Consider the following 17,699-nt stretch of genomic DNA (forward strand, 5'->3'; position numbering starts at 1 on the left):
CAACTCTTGGCCCTGAACGCCTGTGGACCTCTTGGTCAGGTCATCCCGGAACCTCACCTCTGGGATCCTCACTAACCCAAACAGCATGAATTCTCTGTCACCCAAAATGGCAGGGTGCTGTAAAGGATCCCTGAGCCTTAAAGGAGCAGCAGTGGCGTAGGAGGTCAAGAGCTCGTGTATCTAATCTGGAGGAACCGGGTTTGATTCCCAGCTCTGCCGCCGGGTTTGATTCCCAGCTCTGTGGAGGCTTATCTGGGGAATTCAGATTAGCCTGGGCACTCCCACACACACCAGCTGGGTGACCTTGGGCTAGTCACAGCTTCTCGGAGCTCTCTCAGCCCCACCCACCTCACAGGGTGCTTGTTGTGAGGGGGGAAGGGTAAGGAGATTGTCAGCCCCTTTGAGTCTCCTGCAGGAGAGAAAGGGGGCAATTCTTCTTCTTCTTCTTCTTCTTCTTCTTCTTCTTCTTCTTCTTCTTCTTCTTCTTCTTCTTCTTCTTCTTCTTCTTCTTCTTCTTCTTCTTCTTCTTCTTCTTCTTCTTCTTCTTCTTCTTCTTCTTCTTCTTCTTCTTCTTCTTCTTCTTCTTCTTCTTCTTCTTCTTCTTCTTCTTCTTCTTCTTCTTCTTCTTCTTCTTCTTCTTCTTCTTCTTCTTCTTCTTCTTCTTCTTCTTCTTCTTCTTCTTCTTCTTCTTCTTCTTCTTCTTCTTCTTCTTCTTCTTCTTCTTCTTCTTCTTCTTCTTGGGGTCCAAGATGATTTCCAGCATGATGCCCTCCAGGAAAGGAAGCCCCCATGTGAAGGAAGGATGCTCAAAAACCCTGCAGTCGTCCCAAGGTTCCTTTTAGTCTTTCTGCCTTTCTCTTATTCCGGGGGGTTGGGTGGGGTGCCAAAAATATGACAGTTATAGCCCCCACTTCCAACAAATCTAATATCTCCCACTGGTTGGATCTGCACACCCAGCTTCCTCCCCAAGGGAGATGCTTCAGGCGTCTGCGGGTGCCACAGACCTGCTGTGATGTGTTTGGCACCTGCTGTGAGGCACTAGAAGTCCCTGACCAGTGACAACCCCCGCTCCCCCGGCAAGCTGGCCTTATTGGTCACCTGTCCAGGCCACTCCTTCACCCACTTGTCCCTTTTGGTCAGCATCTTCTTCAAGGCGAGCCGGCAGTTCCTCAGCACCTCCCGCAAGGTCCAGCGCATGGCCCTCTCCACGTCGCAGAGCCACTCCTACAAGGGTGGGGGGGGGGACACGACACAGGTGAGCATCATCCCCTTCCCCTGCCAGGGAGGGCCGAGGTGGCAAGGAGAGGCTGCTCACCTCCACAGGCCCTTCCAGCAGAACCGGGTGGGTGAAGTCCACATACTCTCCGTCCAAAGAGAACATGCCCAGGGCTTCCGATTTGCTGGTCATGCCGATCTGAGAATGGAAAAGAGAAAGCAGTTGGCCACCCGAGCGCTCCTGCCAAGGGGGGGAAGAGGCGGCCGGTTGAAGGGGAACTCCTGGCTAAACGAGCCGCAGGAGGAGACCAGAAGAAGCCGAGAGTCTCCCAAGGGACCTGGGGGTGGCTACCAGTAGGACATGGTGGTTAGAGCCAAGCCCACGGGCTACCTTCTGCATCTTGAGGCACTTAATGTTGTCGAAGCACTTCTTGAGGTGGGGCTGGACAGCGTCAGGGTTGCGCGACTGGCCCAGGATCTCCAGGAGGTCGTCGTTGGAAAGGAAGTAGAAACGGGGGAAGACGTGGCGCTTGGTCTCCAGGTACATGTCGAGGGACTTCTGGATGTCTTCCATGGCGGTGTTCATTTCCAGCAGTTTCTCCAAGAGGCCTGTGAGGGGAGAGGAAGCTCAGAGGACACTCCCAAGACCCCACTGCTCTGGCTGGGCAGACCCATCTCTGCTGCAGATCTGGAGCAGCCCCATGGCCTGGCCCCCAGCCTCTGCTCTTGACTCCTAAGAACATAAGAACATAAGAACAAGCCAGCTGGATCAGACCAGAGTCCATCTAGTCCAGCTCTCTGCTACTCGCAGTGGCCCACCAGGTGCCTTTGGGAGCTCACGTGCAGGATGTGAAAGCAATGGCCTTCTGCGGCTGCTGCTCCCGAGCACCTGGTCTGTTAAGGCATTTGCAATCTCAGATCAAGGAGGATCAAGATTGGTAGCCATAAATCGACTTCTCCTCCATCAATCTGTCCAAGCCCCTTTTAAAGCTATCCAGGTTAGTGGCCATCACCACCTCCTGTGGCAGCATATTCCAAACACCAATCACACGTTGCGTGAAGAAGTGTTTCCTTCTATTAGTCCTAATTCTTCCCCCCAGCATTTTCAATGGATGCCCCCTGGTTCTAGTATATCCTCAACCCTGTCCAGCCTCCAGCCTCCCACAATTACATGCCCCGCCCTTCCTGCCCCACCCATGCCTCACATCCTACACTGGGGATCCCCAACACCATGGGTGCTATGGCAACCAACACCTTTCCCGGCACCCACCCAGCTTTTTTAGAAAGTGGGCGGAGCCATGCGGGGCTGTTGCCCAACGGTGCTTCTGATTGGCCATTAAAAGATCTGATTGGCTGGGCAGATCAAAAGAACTGTTTCTGTGGCAGCTGCCACCGGAGTCGGTTTTATTCTCTCACTCCTTTTTTCCCCTTTTAATTTTTAAAAGTAACCCTTTCCGCCCTGGACTTGGGCTTCCTCTGTTTGTGTGGCTGCCACAGGGGTGTTGTGGTTGCGTCGGCCACCATGTCAGGATACCAAATGCGCCCACAGGATCCACAAGACTGGGGACCTCTGCCCTACGGCCACACACCCCTTCATGCCTGAGTCCTAGACTGTGCTAGTCTACCACTGGCCTTTCCCTGGCCTCTCTCCCGTGCAGCAGCAGCAGCAGCAGCAGCAGCGATCAGAAACCTGGGTAGTGGGTGGCCCGCAGGGCATTGTTGTCCTTGGCGAATCGGTCCATAATCGTCTTCCAGCTGCTGTTGATGTGGTCAAAGGTGGTCGACTCGCTGGGCAGCTGCTTGCGGATGTCTTCTCCCAAGAAGATGTTCTGTGGAGGGATGGCAGGAAGAGGCGGGTGAGGGAGCAACAGCCTCTCGCCTACCAAAGGGGGATGCCAGTGCTTTTGACACAAGAGTGTCCAATGAGGCGCACCTCCCTCTTGGCACAGGAGGTACGGAGAGCCAACAATCCTCAGAGCCAACTGGAGCATCGAATCCCAGGGAACAGGCATTCTCTAGAGCAGGGGTAGGGAACCTGCGGCTCGAGAGCCGCATGCGGCTCTTCTGCCCTTGCACTGCGGCTCCACGAGCCGAGCCACCGGCCCCATCCTTGCCCACCCTGCAGGCAGCAGGGAAGGCACACCAACTGCCCAAAGCCAGCTGGGCTGCGCCACGGGCTTCCCCCCTCGCCCGCCCCGCTGAAATGGGGCGGGCACTTTCCCGGCAGCCGGCAAGGCCGAGCCGCCAGCTTCATCCTAGCCCGCCCTGCAGGCAGCAGGGCGGGTGCACCAATTGCCCGCGGCCAGCTGGGCCGCTGGCGCCGCAGGCTTCCCCTCTCGCCCACCCCGTTTGAGCGGGGCGGGTGCTTTCCCGGCGGCCGGCGAGGTTGAGCTGCTGGCCCCATCCTTGCCCACCCTGCAGGCAGCAGGGCGGACGCATCCATGCGCTTCTCAGAATGAGCGGAGTAAAAGGTAAAAAAACCCAATATATACAGTGTTATCTTTATTTTAAATAACAAAAATTATTTGCGGCTCCAAGTGTTTCTTTTCCCGTGGAAAACAGGTCCAGATGGCTCTTTGAGTGTTAAAGGTTCCCTACCCCTGCTCTAGAGCAAGGGTCTGCAACCTGCAGCTCTCCAGATGTTCATGGACTACAAATCCCATCAGCCCCTGCCAGCATGGCCAATTGGCCATGAACATCTGGAGAGCCGCAGGTTGCAGACTCCTGCAGAGAATCCAAGGTTCCCGCACCACGGGATTCTCTGTGGCACACCTGCAGCACTCCCTGGGAACTACGGGCAATTAGACACCGTGGGACACTGATGCCATCTGTGCCTGTCTCCTGTGCCAAAGACAGACTCTCCCCAGAAGCAAGAGAAGAGGAATTGGCACTCACAGAACCACTGGCATTTGTTACTGACCCCTCCTGATTTTTGCTAACGCTTAAATCTTGCTCAGGGGCAAGATGCAACTCTCCCCGCCCCCCGCCAAGCCAAGAGGGTCCTTTGCTGTTCTCCCCGCCTGCCACCAAGTTTCCCCAAAGATTTGTAGCTTCCAACCCTGTAAGGTGAGTGTCCACCAAAAGACCTCATGGGCCCTTCCCCCTGTATCTTTCTGATCCTCAGCAGGTGAGCAAAGGCCTTTCTCACCTCCAGGTACATCCACTGCCTCTGGACTGTCAGCAGGATCTCGATCACCTCCAGGATGAGGGAGAGGCAGCGCTCCCAGCGGTCCACCTCTTTCTCAAAGGGTTTCACAAAGCGGGAGGCTTTCATCGTGGACAGGGCCACTTGGTTGTCGTCCAGGGCCTGGAAGACGTCCTCAGTCCCTCTGTGGAAACAGAGAGAGTTCAGGGCTGGAAGCAGCAGTGGCCAGAAGGCAAAGGGGCTGAGAATCTGCCAGTATTATGCAGGAGTTCAGATCACAGGGAGAAGCCCTCCTGACTGTCTGGCTGATGAAACCAGTTTGTGCAGTGGACTCAAGAAGAAGAAGAAGAAGAAGAAGAAGAAGAAGAAGAAGAAGAAGAAGAAGAAGAAGAAGAAGAAGAAGAAGAAGAAGAAGAGGAAGAAGAGGAGGAAGAAGAAGAAGAAGAAGAAGAAGAAGAGGAGGAAGAGGAAGAAGAAGAAGAGGAAGAAGAAGAGGAAGAAGAAGAAGAAGAAGAAGAGGAGGAGGAGGAGGAGGAAGAGGAGGAAGAAGAAGAGGAAGAAGAGGAAGAAGAGGAAGAAGAGGAAGAAGAAGAGGAGGAAGAAGAGGAGGAGGAAGAAGAGGAGGAGGAGGAGGAGTTTGGATTTATATCCTCCCCTTCTCCCTGCAGGAAACTCAAAGGGGCTGACAATTTCCTTGCCCTTCCCCCCTCACAACAAACACCCTGTGAGGTAGGTGGGGCTGAGAGAGCTCCGAGAAGCTGTGACTAGCCCAAGGTCACCCAGCTGGCATGTGTGGGAGTGCACAGGCTAATCTGAATTCCCCAGATAAGCCTCCACAGATCAGGCAGCAGAGCTGGGAATCAAACCCGGTTCCTCCAGATTAGATACACGAGCTCTTAACCTCCTACGCCACTGCTGCTCCTGACGTTTATGAGAGGGGGCCTTCTCAGTGGCAGCCCCACGACGAATGAAGAACCTCCCCAGGGCAGTGAGCCTGGTCCCCTCACTTGCTGACTTTCAGCTGAAGACAGCTTTATTTAGGATTGTTTTGCCCAATTTAATTTTTATTTATTTATTATATTAATATGCTGGCCTTCCCCTTGGGGGCTCAGGGCGGCTTCCAACATTTAAAGTACCACCAAAGCACAAAACCATAAATAACAACAACTCAAACGCAGACGGCCCACAAAACCAGCTTCCATTAAAATAACCCTGCCAATATAATGGCAGATTTTAAATTGGGGGGTCTTTTATTTGTTTGCATTGTAAGCTGCTTAGAATTCTGCACAGCAGAAAGGCAGCTGACGAACGTTTCAAATAAAACACAATGCATAAAAGAGCCTCCCCTATGCAGAACCCAGCCCCAGACTTGTGGGGTTCGTGGCAACCATTCAGGAACGGGATCTCCCATCCCCTCCTTGACCTTCATCTTGCCTGACGCTTACGCCAACAGAGACACGCTCATATTCTTTGCGACCCTTCAGTAGTAACCTCAAGAGGCTGTTGTTTGGAGCAAATTAAGCCACGGGGGAAGAGCGTGTCTTGAGATTTGCATCCCAAGGACACCACAATCCCCTAACGCTCTAGTCTTCCCCCTTGTTGATATTCCCTCCTCCCAGACCTGCCAGAGATAATCCTGCCATCAGGCGTTCGGCCTGTCCAGGAAAAGCTGCAGCCTGTCACAGGGCTTAGCTCCTCTTGGGGCAGCCTGCATGCTTAAAACTATACTTCTGTCCCTTCCAATGCCCACGGTAGCTCTCTGCCTCCACAACCAGTGGCCAGCTAGTCCTGCCGTTCTCCCCAGAGACCTTGGTGTTCACGCCACAGCCTGGTTCGATGTGGACCTACTTGATACGATGGTGCCCCCTGTCCTTGTAGGGCACAATGTCTAGCGTGGTTGCGTTCCAAGTCTTGGCAATGTTTTCAAGAGCCTGAAAGAGGGATGACACCAGACGTCAGGGGCACGAGATGGGGGCACCAGGCACGTTTCTGACCACTGTATCCACAATGGAACCAGGATGCCAAATAAGGGGGCTCCCGGTAACCACCCAGGCATTCTGATTTGTCATCAGAGGCGTTCCTCCCATTGGGCAAAGTGGGCAGTTGCCCAGGGTGCCCCCTTGTGGGGGGCGCAAAAACCGCAGGTTCGTTTGTGGGATTTTTTGTATTTTCAGTGTTTTTCCATTCTTGGCCTGCAGATGGCACAGTTTTTAGGCTAGCAGCACCAGAATTTCAGGGATTTTACAGGAGACTCTCCTGATGATATCACCCAGGTTTGGTGAGGTTTGGTTTAGGGAGTCCAAAGTTATGGACTCCCAAAGGGGAGTGTCCCCATCCCCATTGTTTCCAATGGGAGCTAATAGGAGATGGGGCTACACGCTTTGAGGGTGCATAACTTTGGACCCCTGAACCAAACTCGAACCCTGGTGGAAAAAAATCGTTGTTTAGTCACGGTGGGAGAGGGTGGCCGCCCATTGGGGATCAAACTCAGGTTTTGCCCAGGACTCCAGTTTGCCTAGGTACGCCACTGTTTGTCATTTATGTTCTGTTCCATTTATGTTCTGTTTCATTTATGTTCTGTTTGTCATTTATGTTCTGGTGCTGAAATGGTGCTACCGCATGTCGTACCGTTGTGCTTTTTAACAGTAACTCCCTACAGAGGTTAGTTATATTGTGGGTTTTACACTGTAATTTTACACACTGTTGCTTTATTGATTTTTGCCGCCATCATCGATTGATTATTGACGTGAGCGGTTTGGTGTGTTCTCGTATTTTACGCCCACCTTGTGGCAAGCCTCTTTGGGCATATGTCACGGGGAAGGCAATAAACAGCCCACCTGCTCGATGGCCAGCTCCTTCGAGGCCGAGGCCGAGATCTCAGCAATCTTCTCCACGTGCTGATCCAGCCCCAGCTCAATGATGTTCTCCAGCCGGAAGTCCTCCGCGGTCTCATCAAATGTTCTCAGGACCAGGTCCTTCACCTGATCCCAATGCCTGCAGGAATACCACAACCGTCAACAGCTTTACCTGTCCCCTCCTGACTGAAAGGGAGATCCCTGCTAGGGATTTTGAGTGCTGGACACCAGGAACAAAAAGATTTGTTTTCCCTGTCCCTCGGCTAGCAGACCAGGTTTTAGGTCAAGCCCAGGGAATGTAGCTTAGAAAATAGGTGAGGAAGGGGAGTCACGATGTGGAGAGAGAACATAAGAACATAAGAACTAGCCTGCTGGATCAGAACAGAGTCCATCTAGTCCAGCACTCTGCTACTCGCAGTGGCCCACCAGGTGCCTTTGGGAGCTCACATGCAGGAGGTCAAAGCAAGGGCCTTAAGAACATAAGAACTAGCCTGCTGGATCAGACCAGAGTCCATCTAGTCCAGCACTCTGCTACTCGCAGTGGCCCACCAGGTGCCTTTGGGAGCTCACAGGCAGGATGTGAAAGCAATGGCCTTAAGAGCGTGAAAGAGCCAGCTGGATCAGACCAGAGTCCATCTAGTCCAGCACTCACTGCCTCGCAGTGGCCCACCAGGTGCCTTTGGGAGCTCACAGGCAGGATGTGAAAGCAATGGCCTTAAGAACATAAGAAAGAGCCTGCTGGATCAGACCAGAGTCCATCTAGTCCAGCACTCTGCTACTCGCAGTGGCCCACCAGATGCCTTTGGGAGCTCACATGCAGGGTGTGAAAGCAATGGCCTTAAGAACGTAAGAAAGAGCCTGCTGGATCAGACCAGAGTCCATCTAGTCCAGCACTCTGCTACTCGCAGTGGCCCACCAGGTGCCTTTGGGAGCTCACAGGCAGGATGTGAAAGCAATGGCCTTAAGAACGTAAGAAAGAGCCAGCTGGATCAGACCAGAGTCCATCTAGTCCAGCACTCTGCTACTCGCAGTGGCCCACCAGGTGCCTTTGGGAGCTCACAGGCAGGATGTGAAAGCAATGGCCTTAAGAACATAAGAAGGAGCCAGCTGGATCAGACCAGAGTCCATCTAGTCCAGCACTCTGCTACTCGCAGTGGCCCACCAGGTGCCTTTGGGAGCTCACATGCAGGGTGTGAAAGCAATGGCCTTAAGAACATAAGAGGGAGCCTGCTGGATCAGACCAGAGTCCATCTAGTCCAGCTCTCTGCTGCTCGCAGTGGCCACCAGGTGCCTTTGGGAGCTCACAGGCAGGATGCGAAATCAATGGCCTTACGAACATAAGAACAAGCCTGCTGGGTCAGACCAGAGTCCATCTAGTCCAGCACTCTGCTACTGCGAGTGGCCCACCAGGTGCCTTTGGGAGCTCACAAGGCAGGAGGTGAAAGCAATGGCCTTAAGAACATAAGAAAGAGCCTGCTGGATCAGACCAGAGTCCATCTAGTCCAGCACTCTGCTACTCGCAGTGGCCCACCAGGTGCCTTTGGGAGCTCACAGGCAGGATGTGAAAGCAATGGCCTTAAGAACGTAAGAAAGAGCCAGCTGGATCAGACCAGAGTCCATCTAGTCCAGCACTCTGCTACTCGCAGTGGCCCACCAGATGCCTTTGGGAGCTCACATGCATGGTGTGAAAGCAATGGCCTTAAGAACATAAGAACTAGCCTGCTGGATCAGACCAGAGTCCATCTAGTCCAGCACTCTGCTACTCGCAGTGGCCCACCAGATGCCTTTGGGAGCTCACAGGCAGGATGTGAAAGCAGGGGCCTGCTGCTGCTGCTGCTGCTCCTGAGCACCTGGTCTGCTAAGGCATTTGCAATCTCAGATCAAGAGGATCAAGATTGGGAGCCATAGATCGACTTCTCCTCCATAAATTGACAGGGATAAGTTTTTCTTCCTCTCTCGTAGTAATGAGAATGCGGGGAACGGGGGAAATGTCAGAGGCTAGCCTCTCCCACACCTGCTACCTGAAATTTGTGGCCAACCCTCTGAAGAACTCAGTGGGGAGAACCCAAGAAAGGCAGACCTTTATTTCCACTCCTCCCTAGAGTTCTTGGTCACATTGCCAAGGTCTGCTCTTCTTTGGAACCCCGTAACATTCATCGACTGTCCATCAAGGTAAGAACAGCTTCCCTGGCCTGGGAGCTACCCAGAGGTATGTGTGCCGGGCCAGCCAGGGAGGAAAGGCCCACCTGTCTCGTAAGGCCGGGTTGCGGAGATCAGTGATCAAGGGCATCGTCCGCTTGAACTGCTCTATCTTCTGCTTGGAGGTCTCTATGATCTCCCAGTTCCGATCCTGGAGTCAGAAAACAGGCGGAGGAAAAGGATTAATTGGGGGTTGCTGAGGGGTAGCTGCTGCCCTCTAGAGGCAGAGGGAGATCAGTGGGGCTGTGGGGCAGGGGTGGCCAACCTATGGTGCTCCAGATGTTCACGGACTACAATTCCCATAATCCCCTGCCAGCATGGCCAATTGTAGTCCAAGAACATCTGGAGCACCATAGGTTGGCCACCCCTACTCTTGGGCTTCTATTTCTTCTACACTGTAGGATATATCACAAAGCCCATGCTCCAAAGCTGCCGTTTCCTGCAGGGGAACCGACCTCTCTTGTTGGAAAATTAGCGGTAATTCCAGGAGAACTCCAGGCCTCACCAGGAAGCTGGCAAATCTATTAGAAAACCCCACTCGGCCGTGGGAGCTCCCTGGCCAACCTTGGCCCGTCCTCGCTTCCTCAGCCTGGCCGACCCTGCAAGACCGTTGTGAGAGTATAGGGGAGGAGGGGGTGGATGGAGTTGGTGCTGCCATCCGCTCCTGTCCCGCTCCGTCTTACCTTAAGCTCCTTGCTGAGCTTGTTCAGCTTCCTGTAGAGCATGAAGGCCGTGGTCTCCATCACTTCCGTCTGCAGGGTCTTGAAGCTGCCCGTCTTCCACTCGCTCCAGTGCACCTCCCACTCCTTGGTGATCTCCCACACCTGCTGGATGTAGTCGAGCTCCTGCAAAGCAAGGGAGAGACAGCCAGGTCCCCTCTGCTCCCGCGCCAAGGGCCTGACTTCCGGCCGTCTGGTCCAGGGCACGCCGCATGGTCAAAGCGAGAGAGAGAGAGAGGACGAAAGGGAGAGCTTCCCTACCCTCTCCAACTTCTGGAGGTCTTTGGAGGCCGGCTGGTCAATTTTGAAGATCCCCAGGTTGGAGCGAAGGGTGTTCTCCTCCTCCTTCAAGGAGGCCAGGAGCTGCCGCATCGCATAGATCTGTTCCAAGGCTGCGTCGGCAGACAAGGCGCTGGTGAAAGGACCTGGGAGGAGGAGGAATTGAGAATAAAACTGCAAGGATTGTCATGCCCTTATATAAAGCAGTGGTACGACCGCACTTGGGAGTCCTGTGTTCAGTTCTGGTCACCACATCTCAAAAAGGATATCGAAGAGATAGAAAAAGTGCCGAGAAGAGCAACGAGGATGATTGAGGGACTGGAGCACCTTCCTTATGAGGAGAGGCTGCAGCATTTGGGACTCTTTAGTTTGGAGAGGAGACGGCTGAGGGGGGATATGATTGAAGTCTATAAAATTATGCATGGGGTAGAAAATGTTGACAGAGAGAAATTTTTCTCTCTTTCTCACAATACTAGAACCAGGGGGCATTCATTGAAAATGGTGGGGGGAAGAATTAGAACTAATAAAAGGAAACAGTTCTTCACGCAACGTGTGATTGGTGTTTGGAATATGCTGCCACAGGAGGTGGTGATGGCCACTAACCTGGATAACTTTAAAAGGGGCTTGGACAGATTTATGAAGTCGATTTATGGCTACCAATCTTGATCCTCCTTGATCTGAGACTGCAAATGCCTTAACAGTCCAGGTGCTCGGGAGCAACAGCTGCAGAAGGCCATTGCGTTCACCTCCTGCAGGTGAGCTCCCAAAGGCACCTGGTGGGCCACTGCGAGTAGCAGAGAGCTGGACTAGATGGACTCTGGTCTGATCCAGCAGGCTAGTTCTTATGTTCTTAAGGCCATTGCTTTCACCTCCTGCACGTGAGCTCCCAAAGGCACCTGGTGGGCCACTGCGAGTAGCAGAGTGCTGGACTAGATGGACTCTGGTCTGATCCAGCTGGCTCTTTCTTACGTTCTTAAGGCCATTGCTTTCACATCCTGCCTGTGAGCTCCCAAAGGCACCTGGTGGGCCACTGCGAGTAGCAGAGTGCTGGACTAGATGGACTCTGGTCTGATCCAGCTGGCTTGTTCTTATGTTCTTATGTTCTTATGAGAGAAGGAAGAGGGGGCCCGATGTGAGCAACCCCGTGTCCTCTGGCACTTCCCAGAGGAGGGTCGTGCAGGAGAGCAGTGACAAACAGAGCAAGCCTGCTTCACTGGGGGTTTTATGAAGACAGTTTCAGATGCTAGCAATGTTGGTCTGCAGCAGAAGGGCTACATTTGAGTCCAGGAGCACCTTAGAGACCAACCAGATTTTCAGAGTATGAGCAGCAATGGGCCGGAGCGACAATTGGCTGGAGGTCTCCCACCGTAGGTGGGCCCGTGGGAACCCTACCGTTCAGGTCAAAGTCCTGCAGGAGATTCTGGGCCTTCTTCTTGAAGTCGTCGGCACAGTGGATGAGGCCTGTCTTGAACTTCTCCTTGTGCTTCTTCAGCATGGCCTCGCTGTCCAGAAGGCACTGCTGGAAGGACAGCCACTGCGAATTGAGCTCGCCCAGCTGCTGCAGCACCTGGAAGGCAGCAGGCGGAGGTCAGGGAGAGGCCGCGGAAGCAGGGGGCCCCCAGCCCAGGCGGACGGGATAGCAACGGAGCAGGGGGAAAAAACAGGTTATTTAAATTTCGAAGAGGTTATTTAGAGGCACTGCATCGGACCAGGGCTGGCCGGGTCAGGGTTCCGATCCCTGCTCAGAGATAACACTCTGCAGGAAAGAAAGAGATGCTTGAGAGGGGCCTGGGGGAGTGTCGGAAGTGAAGGACTTTACACTGTTACGCTGTTTCCTGCCTCAACCTACAGAGGGGGTTTTACTAGAGAGCTAGTGGCTAGATAGGGACCTAGGGATTTGACACCTTTACTCTATCATGCTGGTTCTGTCCCTTTGATGTTAGACTGATACTCTCAGGGACTTCCTTCCTTCCGGCTTCTTCCTCGACCCCTTCCCCATTCTTCTTCCTACCATGCCTACAGAGAGGATGGACGCTCCACGCATCCATCGCCACCCAGCTAGATTAGGATAGCATAGTGCAGCGATGGCAAACCTTTTCAAGACCGAGTGCCCAAATTGCAGCCCCAAACCCACTTATTTATCGCAAAGTGCCAACACGGTAATTTAACCTGAATATTGAGGAGTAAGCTTGGTGGTAGTCAGTGGCTTTGCTTTGAAGCAACTGTGCAACTCTTCCAAAGGGTGAATCACAACCCTAGGAGGGTTTACTCAGAAGCAAGCCCCATTGCCAGCAATAGAGCTTACTCCCAGGTAAAGGATTGTGCTTTAGTTTAACAGTGCTTCACAGGGTTACCTACTTCCCCAAAACTAGGTCTTAGGTTTAATGCTAATAATCGAACCCAGCCTAGATGTGTGGAGGGGGCACTCTGTTTGCATGTGCCCACAGAGAGGGCTCTGAGTGCCACCTCTGGCACCCGTGCCATAGGTTCGCCATCACTGGCATAGTGAGTCTATCTACCTACCTTTCTATCCAGAATGGAGTTCACTAATAAATACTCTTTTTATTAGACTAGAAACTACAACTGACTGACCTGACTTTCTTTTGTGTGCAAAGCTTGCAGACACATTGGGGATCCATCAGCATGCCACACCGCGCTTACGCACCACGAGGTAAGGGCTTCTTGCTGTGTTCACAGCCACCGCGTGCCGCTCTGCTAACTAAGAATAGGGATAATCTCCAACTACCAGGAGCACTTATCCCAACAGGGAGGACCTGGGCACGTGGCCGCGGAACATTCCACCCCCTGGCCTTCCCCCAACCCAGCATGGCAAGCTCCCTGATCCAGCCCCCCAATACCCATCTTGCCTGTTTGGTTACCAGAAACACCGGCCACGTGTGTGCCTTCCAGAAGGCCCTCAGAACAGAGCCTAAAACCGGCACTGTCTGCCGTAGCAAGCCAGGAGCCAGCGAGCAGCTTCAGTTGTTCAGGGTCCTTGCAACTAGGCTCTCCAGATGTTCATGGACTACAATTCCCATCAGCCCCTGCCAGCATGGGCCAGTTGGCTGATGGGAGTATAGTCCACGATCTATCTGGAAGCTCTGAGCCTGAAGACCCCTTCTCGAGCCATTTAGTGGGAGGCTGGCGGGCAGGAGTTCACAAAGTGGACCGTCGGCTGTTGCTGCCTCCCGACGTACCTCTTCCTCCACCGCAACCTCGTATTTCTCGAGGATGGCAAACTGCTCGTGGATGGGCGGGATCTGAGCCTCGGTTTTCGGCAGGTCCTGCTGGAGGGTCTCGTGGAGCTGCAGGCTCCGGCCCAGCTCCTCCAGGGTCTGCGGGGGCCGGCTGACACTGCAAGAGGAAGGGGCGCCCGTTAGCAGAGGGGTGAGAGGGCAAGCCGAGGCACACTGAGGCCCGAGGCACGGGGAGGGGGAGGGTTCCAGGAGCCCCCTGCGCTGCTCTTCCAGCGTTCTGCTGGGAGTAGTTGTGGAGGCACTCCTGCAGCATGGCCGAGGCGTGGCCATCTCCTTCAGCAGGTTGGTGAGCTTGTTCTGCCACTCGTTGCAGTGCTGCACCACCGCCGCCTTCAGGTGGGAGCAGTCCAGCAGCACAAACTGGATGCTGAGCACCGTCTCCTCCTTCTGGGCGTTGTTGGCCACCTCCATGTACCTGGCGGGTCACAGAGAGAGAGAGAGAGAGCTCCTTGGAGCAGGGCGAGCCACATGGCCACTGTGGGACACACACTTACACACCCCCCCTCCATGGGAATAGTTACTTTCATTTTTCACTTGTTTCTGAGGTCCTGGGGAGGTGGGGGAAGAACCAGTGAGAACTGCAGCAAGGTTCCCCCCCCACACACACACACACCAATTCGAGAGCAGCAGCGGTTAACAGGGTGGGCCTTTATTCAGACAGCTCTTCTATACTTTGATTGCACTTCAAATCACTGGGACACTAGCTGAGCCCTCCGGGGGTAGGGTGGTTTATCAAATCGAATTAATAATAATAATAATAATAATAATAGCAGGCATAATAAGCTAATAATAATGACAAATAATAATGTATGTAATGTATCAATAATAATAATAATACAGGAGCAGCAGGAAGCGCGTGAGGAGCTGGTTAAAGCAGCTTCGTGCTTATCTAATCTGGAGGAACCCGGGTTTTGAGTTTCCCCAGCTCTGCCATGCCTTCTGAGCTGTGGAGAGGCTTATCTGGGAATTCAGACTAGCCTGTGCACTCCACCTACACCATAACTAGGTGCGGACCTTAGGCTAGATTACAGCTTCTTGGAGCTCTTCTCCAGCCCCACCCACACTCACAGGGTGTTTGTTGTGAGGTGGGGGAAGGGCAAGGAGATTGTCAGCTCCTTTGAGTCTCCTGCAGGAGAAAGGGGGGATATAAATCCAAACTCTTCTTCTTCAGCTAAGAGCGGAAGGTTCTTATTGAGTTGCCCTTGGCCACTATAGCACCACCTACTGCCCTGTAGTGCCCACCAGGTGTTTTTTTTTTTTTAGGAAGAAGTGAGCCAGGCTTAGGACACTTGCCCAGCAAGGCTTCTGACTGGGAACTGGTGGTCCATATGGTCGGGCAGATTCACACATTGCTGCTCAAGGGGTTGTTGCTGCCACCACAGCATCGGTTTGTATTCTCTCTCACTCCTCCTTTTCCCCATTTTTTAAAAAAAGATCCACCCTTTCCCAAGTACAGTGGAACCTCGGTGTTCATTGCCTTCGGTTTTCATCCGTTTTAGGTTTTAAAATTGCATTTTTTTCAGTGAAAGATTTTGTCTTACGTTTCCCTTTGATTTGCCTCGATTTTCTAAATAGATTTGCAGTAAAGGTGCAGGGGTTTTGTGGGAGAAAAAATCGCACTGACAAAGGGAATTGTTGCAGGCCGTGGTTCTGCAACTCGCTTTAATGACAATGTCTTGCCCCATTTCAGGACAAAATCTTAAAGAAAAATTCAGAAACGAACCTCTTTGGACAGCTTTCACAAGTCGCGACATTGGTCCACTGGCTCTGAAGCCGGTCCTAGTTTTATTGTTTGTTACTGTTTTCAGCATTAAACGCTATGTTTATTCACCAACAAATGTGTTTTTGGTATGTTTTTTTGGAGTTCCTAGAACGGATTAATTGGATTTACACTGATTCCCATGGAAAAGTTTGCCTCGGTTTTCATCGGTTTCGGTTTTCGCCGATTTCCATTCTTTGGACGGATTACCAACAAAAACTTCGAAGGTTCCGGCTGCTTCGATCTGATCTTTATACCGGTGTGGGTGGCTCCGCATTTCTCCCAAAGAGGCAACTCTTTCGATGGTTAAGCTCACCGCCGTGTCAAAAGTCGTAGTTCCAAAGATGCCCATGGGATCCAAAAGGTTGGGTGCCCCTTTCTGAGCCTGGGGATACACGCAGGATTCCAGCACAGCATGGAAGGTGCAGCCACAAAAAGGCTACTGCCGCTCACCTGCAGTCACACACAATGAAGATCCTTGCGCTGGGGCGGCAGCTGCTGCCAATGCAAAGTTTATAAAAAATCTGCACGGGCAATCAAATCTCCAGTGGCCAATCAGAAGCCGCGCTGGGGCCCCACGTTGCCCTGTCCACTTTCTAAACACACTCGGTGAGTGCCCGGAATGGAGCCCACGGATCTTGTTATTGGGGAACCCCGATCTTGCCAATGGCAAAATTTGCTTTTCAAACAACTGTGAGGCCAAAGTTTCATGCCAAGAAGGATGACATTAGCGGCATCCTCAGAGTGACCGTGGCTTTGTTATCGGGAGGACACTCGGCCGTTCACTCACCTAGCAAACTGACTCTCAATGAAAGGTGTTCTCGGGGAGAGGGAGTCAAGCTCTGCCACCCCGTCGCTTGGAAGTGGTTACAAAGTGCCCAGTTCAAAAACGATTATGGTAAAACTGAGGTTATTAAAAAAATCCCCCTTTGTGGTTGTCAGCTATCTAAATTGGGCACTCACAGGGCTGGCGCAGCTTACGCCTTGTACCTGGGCGCGTCCCCCGGGAGTCAGAACCACGGACGCTACAGCTGTCTGGTGGTAATGAGGGCTCCCGGCTCATCTCCAGCCTCCACTCAAACCTCAGAACCCTTTACTGAAGTCGGAGACTCCGTGCCCTTCCTAATTTAAGCAACGCCTGTCAAATCCGTCTGGAAGACTGTCTGGCGAGAGGACTTCACAATTATCTCTCCGTGCTTTTAACATTTATGCGCATACTCTTATTTGTGCGACTGCCTCTCTGTGCATTTCCCTCGGAAGAGGTTATTTAGAGGCAACTGCAGTGCAGGTCTGTAGCCGATTGGAAGAGCATCCAGACCCAGGAGCTGGCCGGATCAGGGTTCCGATCCCCGCTCAGGGAGAACACTCTTTGGGTGCCTCTGCCCAGGGTCTCTTGTCCGGTCTTCCTCCCTGTACAAAACCGTTGCGAGTATAAGAAGAGGAGAAGGAGCTTCGAGCATGCACTGCCACTCCGGAGCACTACAGCAGGGAAGAAGGGGCAAAGGTAAAAAAAACAATGTACTAAAGTCAATAAAATGCCTCCCGTCACTGTATACGTCCAAAGCATTCGTAATGCAAACCTTCTGAGGTGGCCGGTGTGGGGCTGCCGATTACCGCGCTCCCCTGCAGAGGTGCAAATGGGAGTTATTTCCAACTGGCAGGGGTCCTCTTTCGCGATAGCTAAACAGATCTGCAGCGGACTGATCCAGGAAGCAAAAATCTCACCAGCCCCCCCCCGCCAGCCACATTTCTGAAAAACATTTGCTGGAGGCACCAGGAAAAGGTTTCAGCAAGCCTAGCAGTGCTCCTCGGCTCCACGATGGGGATCCGTGGTTTCGTGGCTGCTCCTCCTACTGACGATGGGTGCTGGACTTCCAAACTGCAGAGGCTCTGAGGCCGCCCTCTAATGTAGCCTGGGTATACCCTGCACCAGCAGTGTGGGTCCTTCAATGTCTTCAATGTCGGAGCCCCATCTAAGACTCCAAACAAGGCACTGTTTGCCCAAGAGGAAAAGCACGAAGACGAAACTGTCCGTTCTAGCCAGCTGACAGGACAATGATAGAAGCAGTAAGCAGGATTCCTGCGAATCTCGAGGGTGTGGCAAGGGAACGCATTAGAGAGAAACTTTAGCGGAGAGAGGAAGAGCAGTTTGCTCTCCAGAGGGAAGGAGAGAGATGCAAGGAAGCCCCCGCGTGCAGCTGAGGCGAGGAGGCTCCCGGCACTTAGGGGTGCTGTCGTATGGGAGCTGGGACAGCGGCTGCAGGGTGTCCC

At 53.0% G+C, this 17,699-nt stretch overlaps 1 protein-coding gene across 1 annotated transcript in view; it reads right to left on the reverse strand.

Moving 5' to 3' along the window:
• Positions 1 to 17,699, reverse strand: part of DNAH2 (dynein axonemal heavy chain 2) — a 139,805-nt gene that overhangs the window by 61,619 nt on the left and 60,487 nt on the right. The window contains exons 21-33 of the mRNA XM_048517805.1: positions 13,884 to 14,084; positions 13,610 to 13,766; positions 11,805 to 11,979; positions 10,395 to 10,558; positions 10,098 to 10,259; positions 9,462 to 9,565; positions 7,198 to 7,354; positions 6,209 to 6,291; positions 4,364 to 4,544; positions 2,906 to 3,044; positions 1,607 to 1,824; positions 1,316 to 1,414; positions 1,099 to 1,224 (exon numbers count right to left, since the gene is read on the reverse strand). Of these exons, the coding sequence (XP_048373762.1) occupies positions 1,099 to 1,224; positions 1,316 to 1,414; positions 1,607 to 1,824; positions 2,906 to 3,044; positions 4,364 to 4,544; positions 6,209 to 6,291; positions 7,198 to 7,354; positions 9,462 to 9,565; positions 10,098 to 10,259; positions 10,395 to 10,558; positions 11,805 to 11,979; positions 13,610 to 13,766; positions 13,884 to 14,084 (1,966 nt within the window). The remainder of the gene's footprint in view (positions 1 to 1,098; positions 1,225 to 1,315; positions 1,415 to 1,606; positions 1,825 to 2,905; positions 3,045 to 4,363; positions 4,545 to 6,208; positions 6,292 to 7,197; positions 7,355 to 9,461; positions 9,566 to 10,097; positions 10,260 to 10,394; positions 10,559 to 11,804; positions 11,980 to 13,609; positions 13,767 to 13,883; positions 14,085 to 17,699) is intronic.

Source organism: Sphaerodactylus townsendi, linkage group LG15 (genome assembly GCF_021028975.2).
Source record: "Sphaerodactylus townsendi isolate TG3544 linkage group LG15, MPM_Stown_v2.3, whole genome shotgun sequence".
NCBI lineage: Eukaryota > Metazoa > Chordata > Lepidosauria > Squamata > Sphaerodactylidae > Sphaerodactylus > Sphaerodactylus townsendi.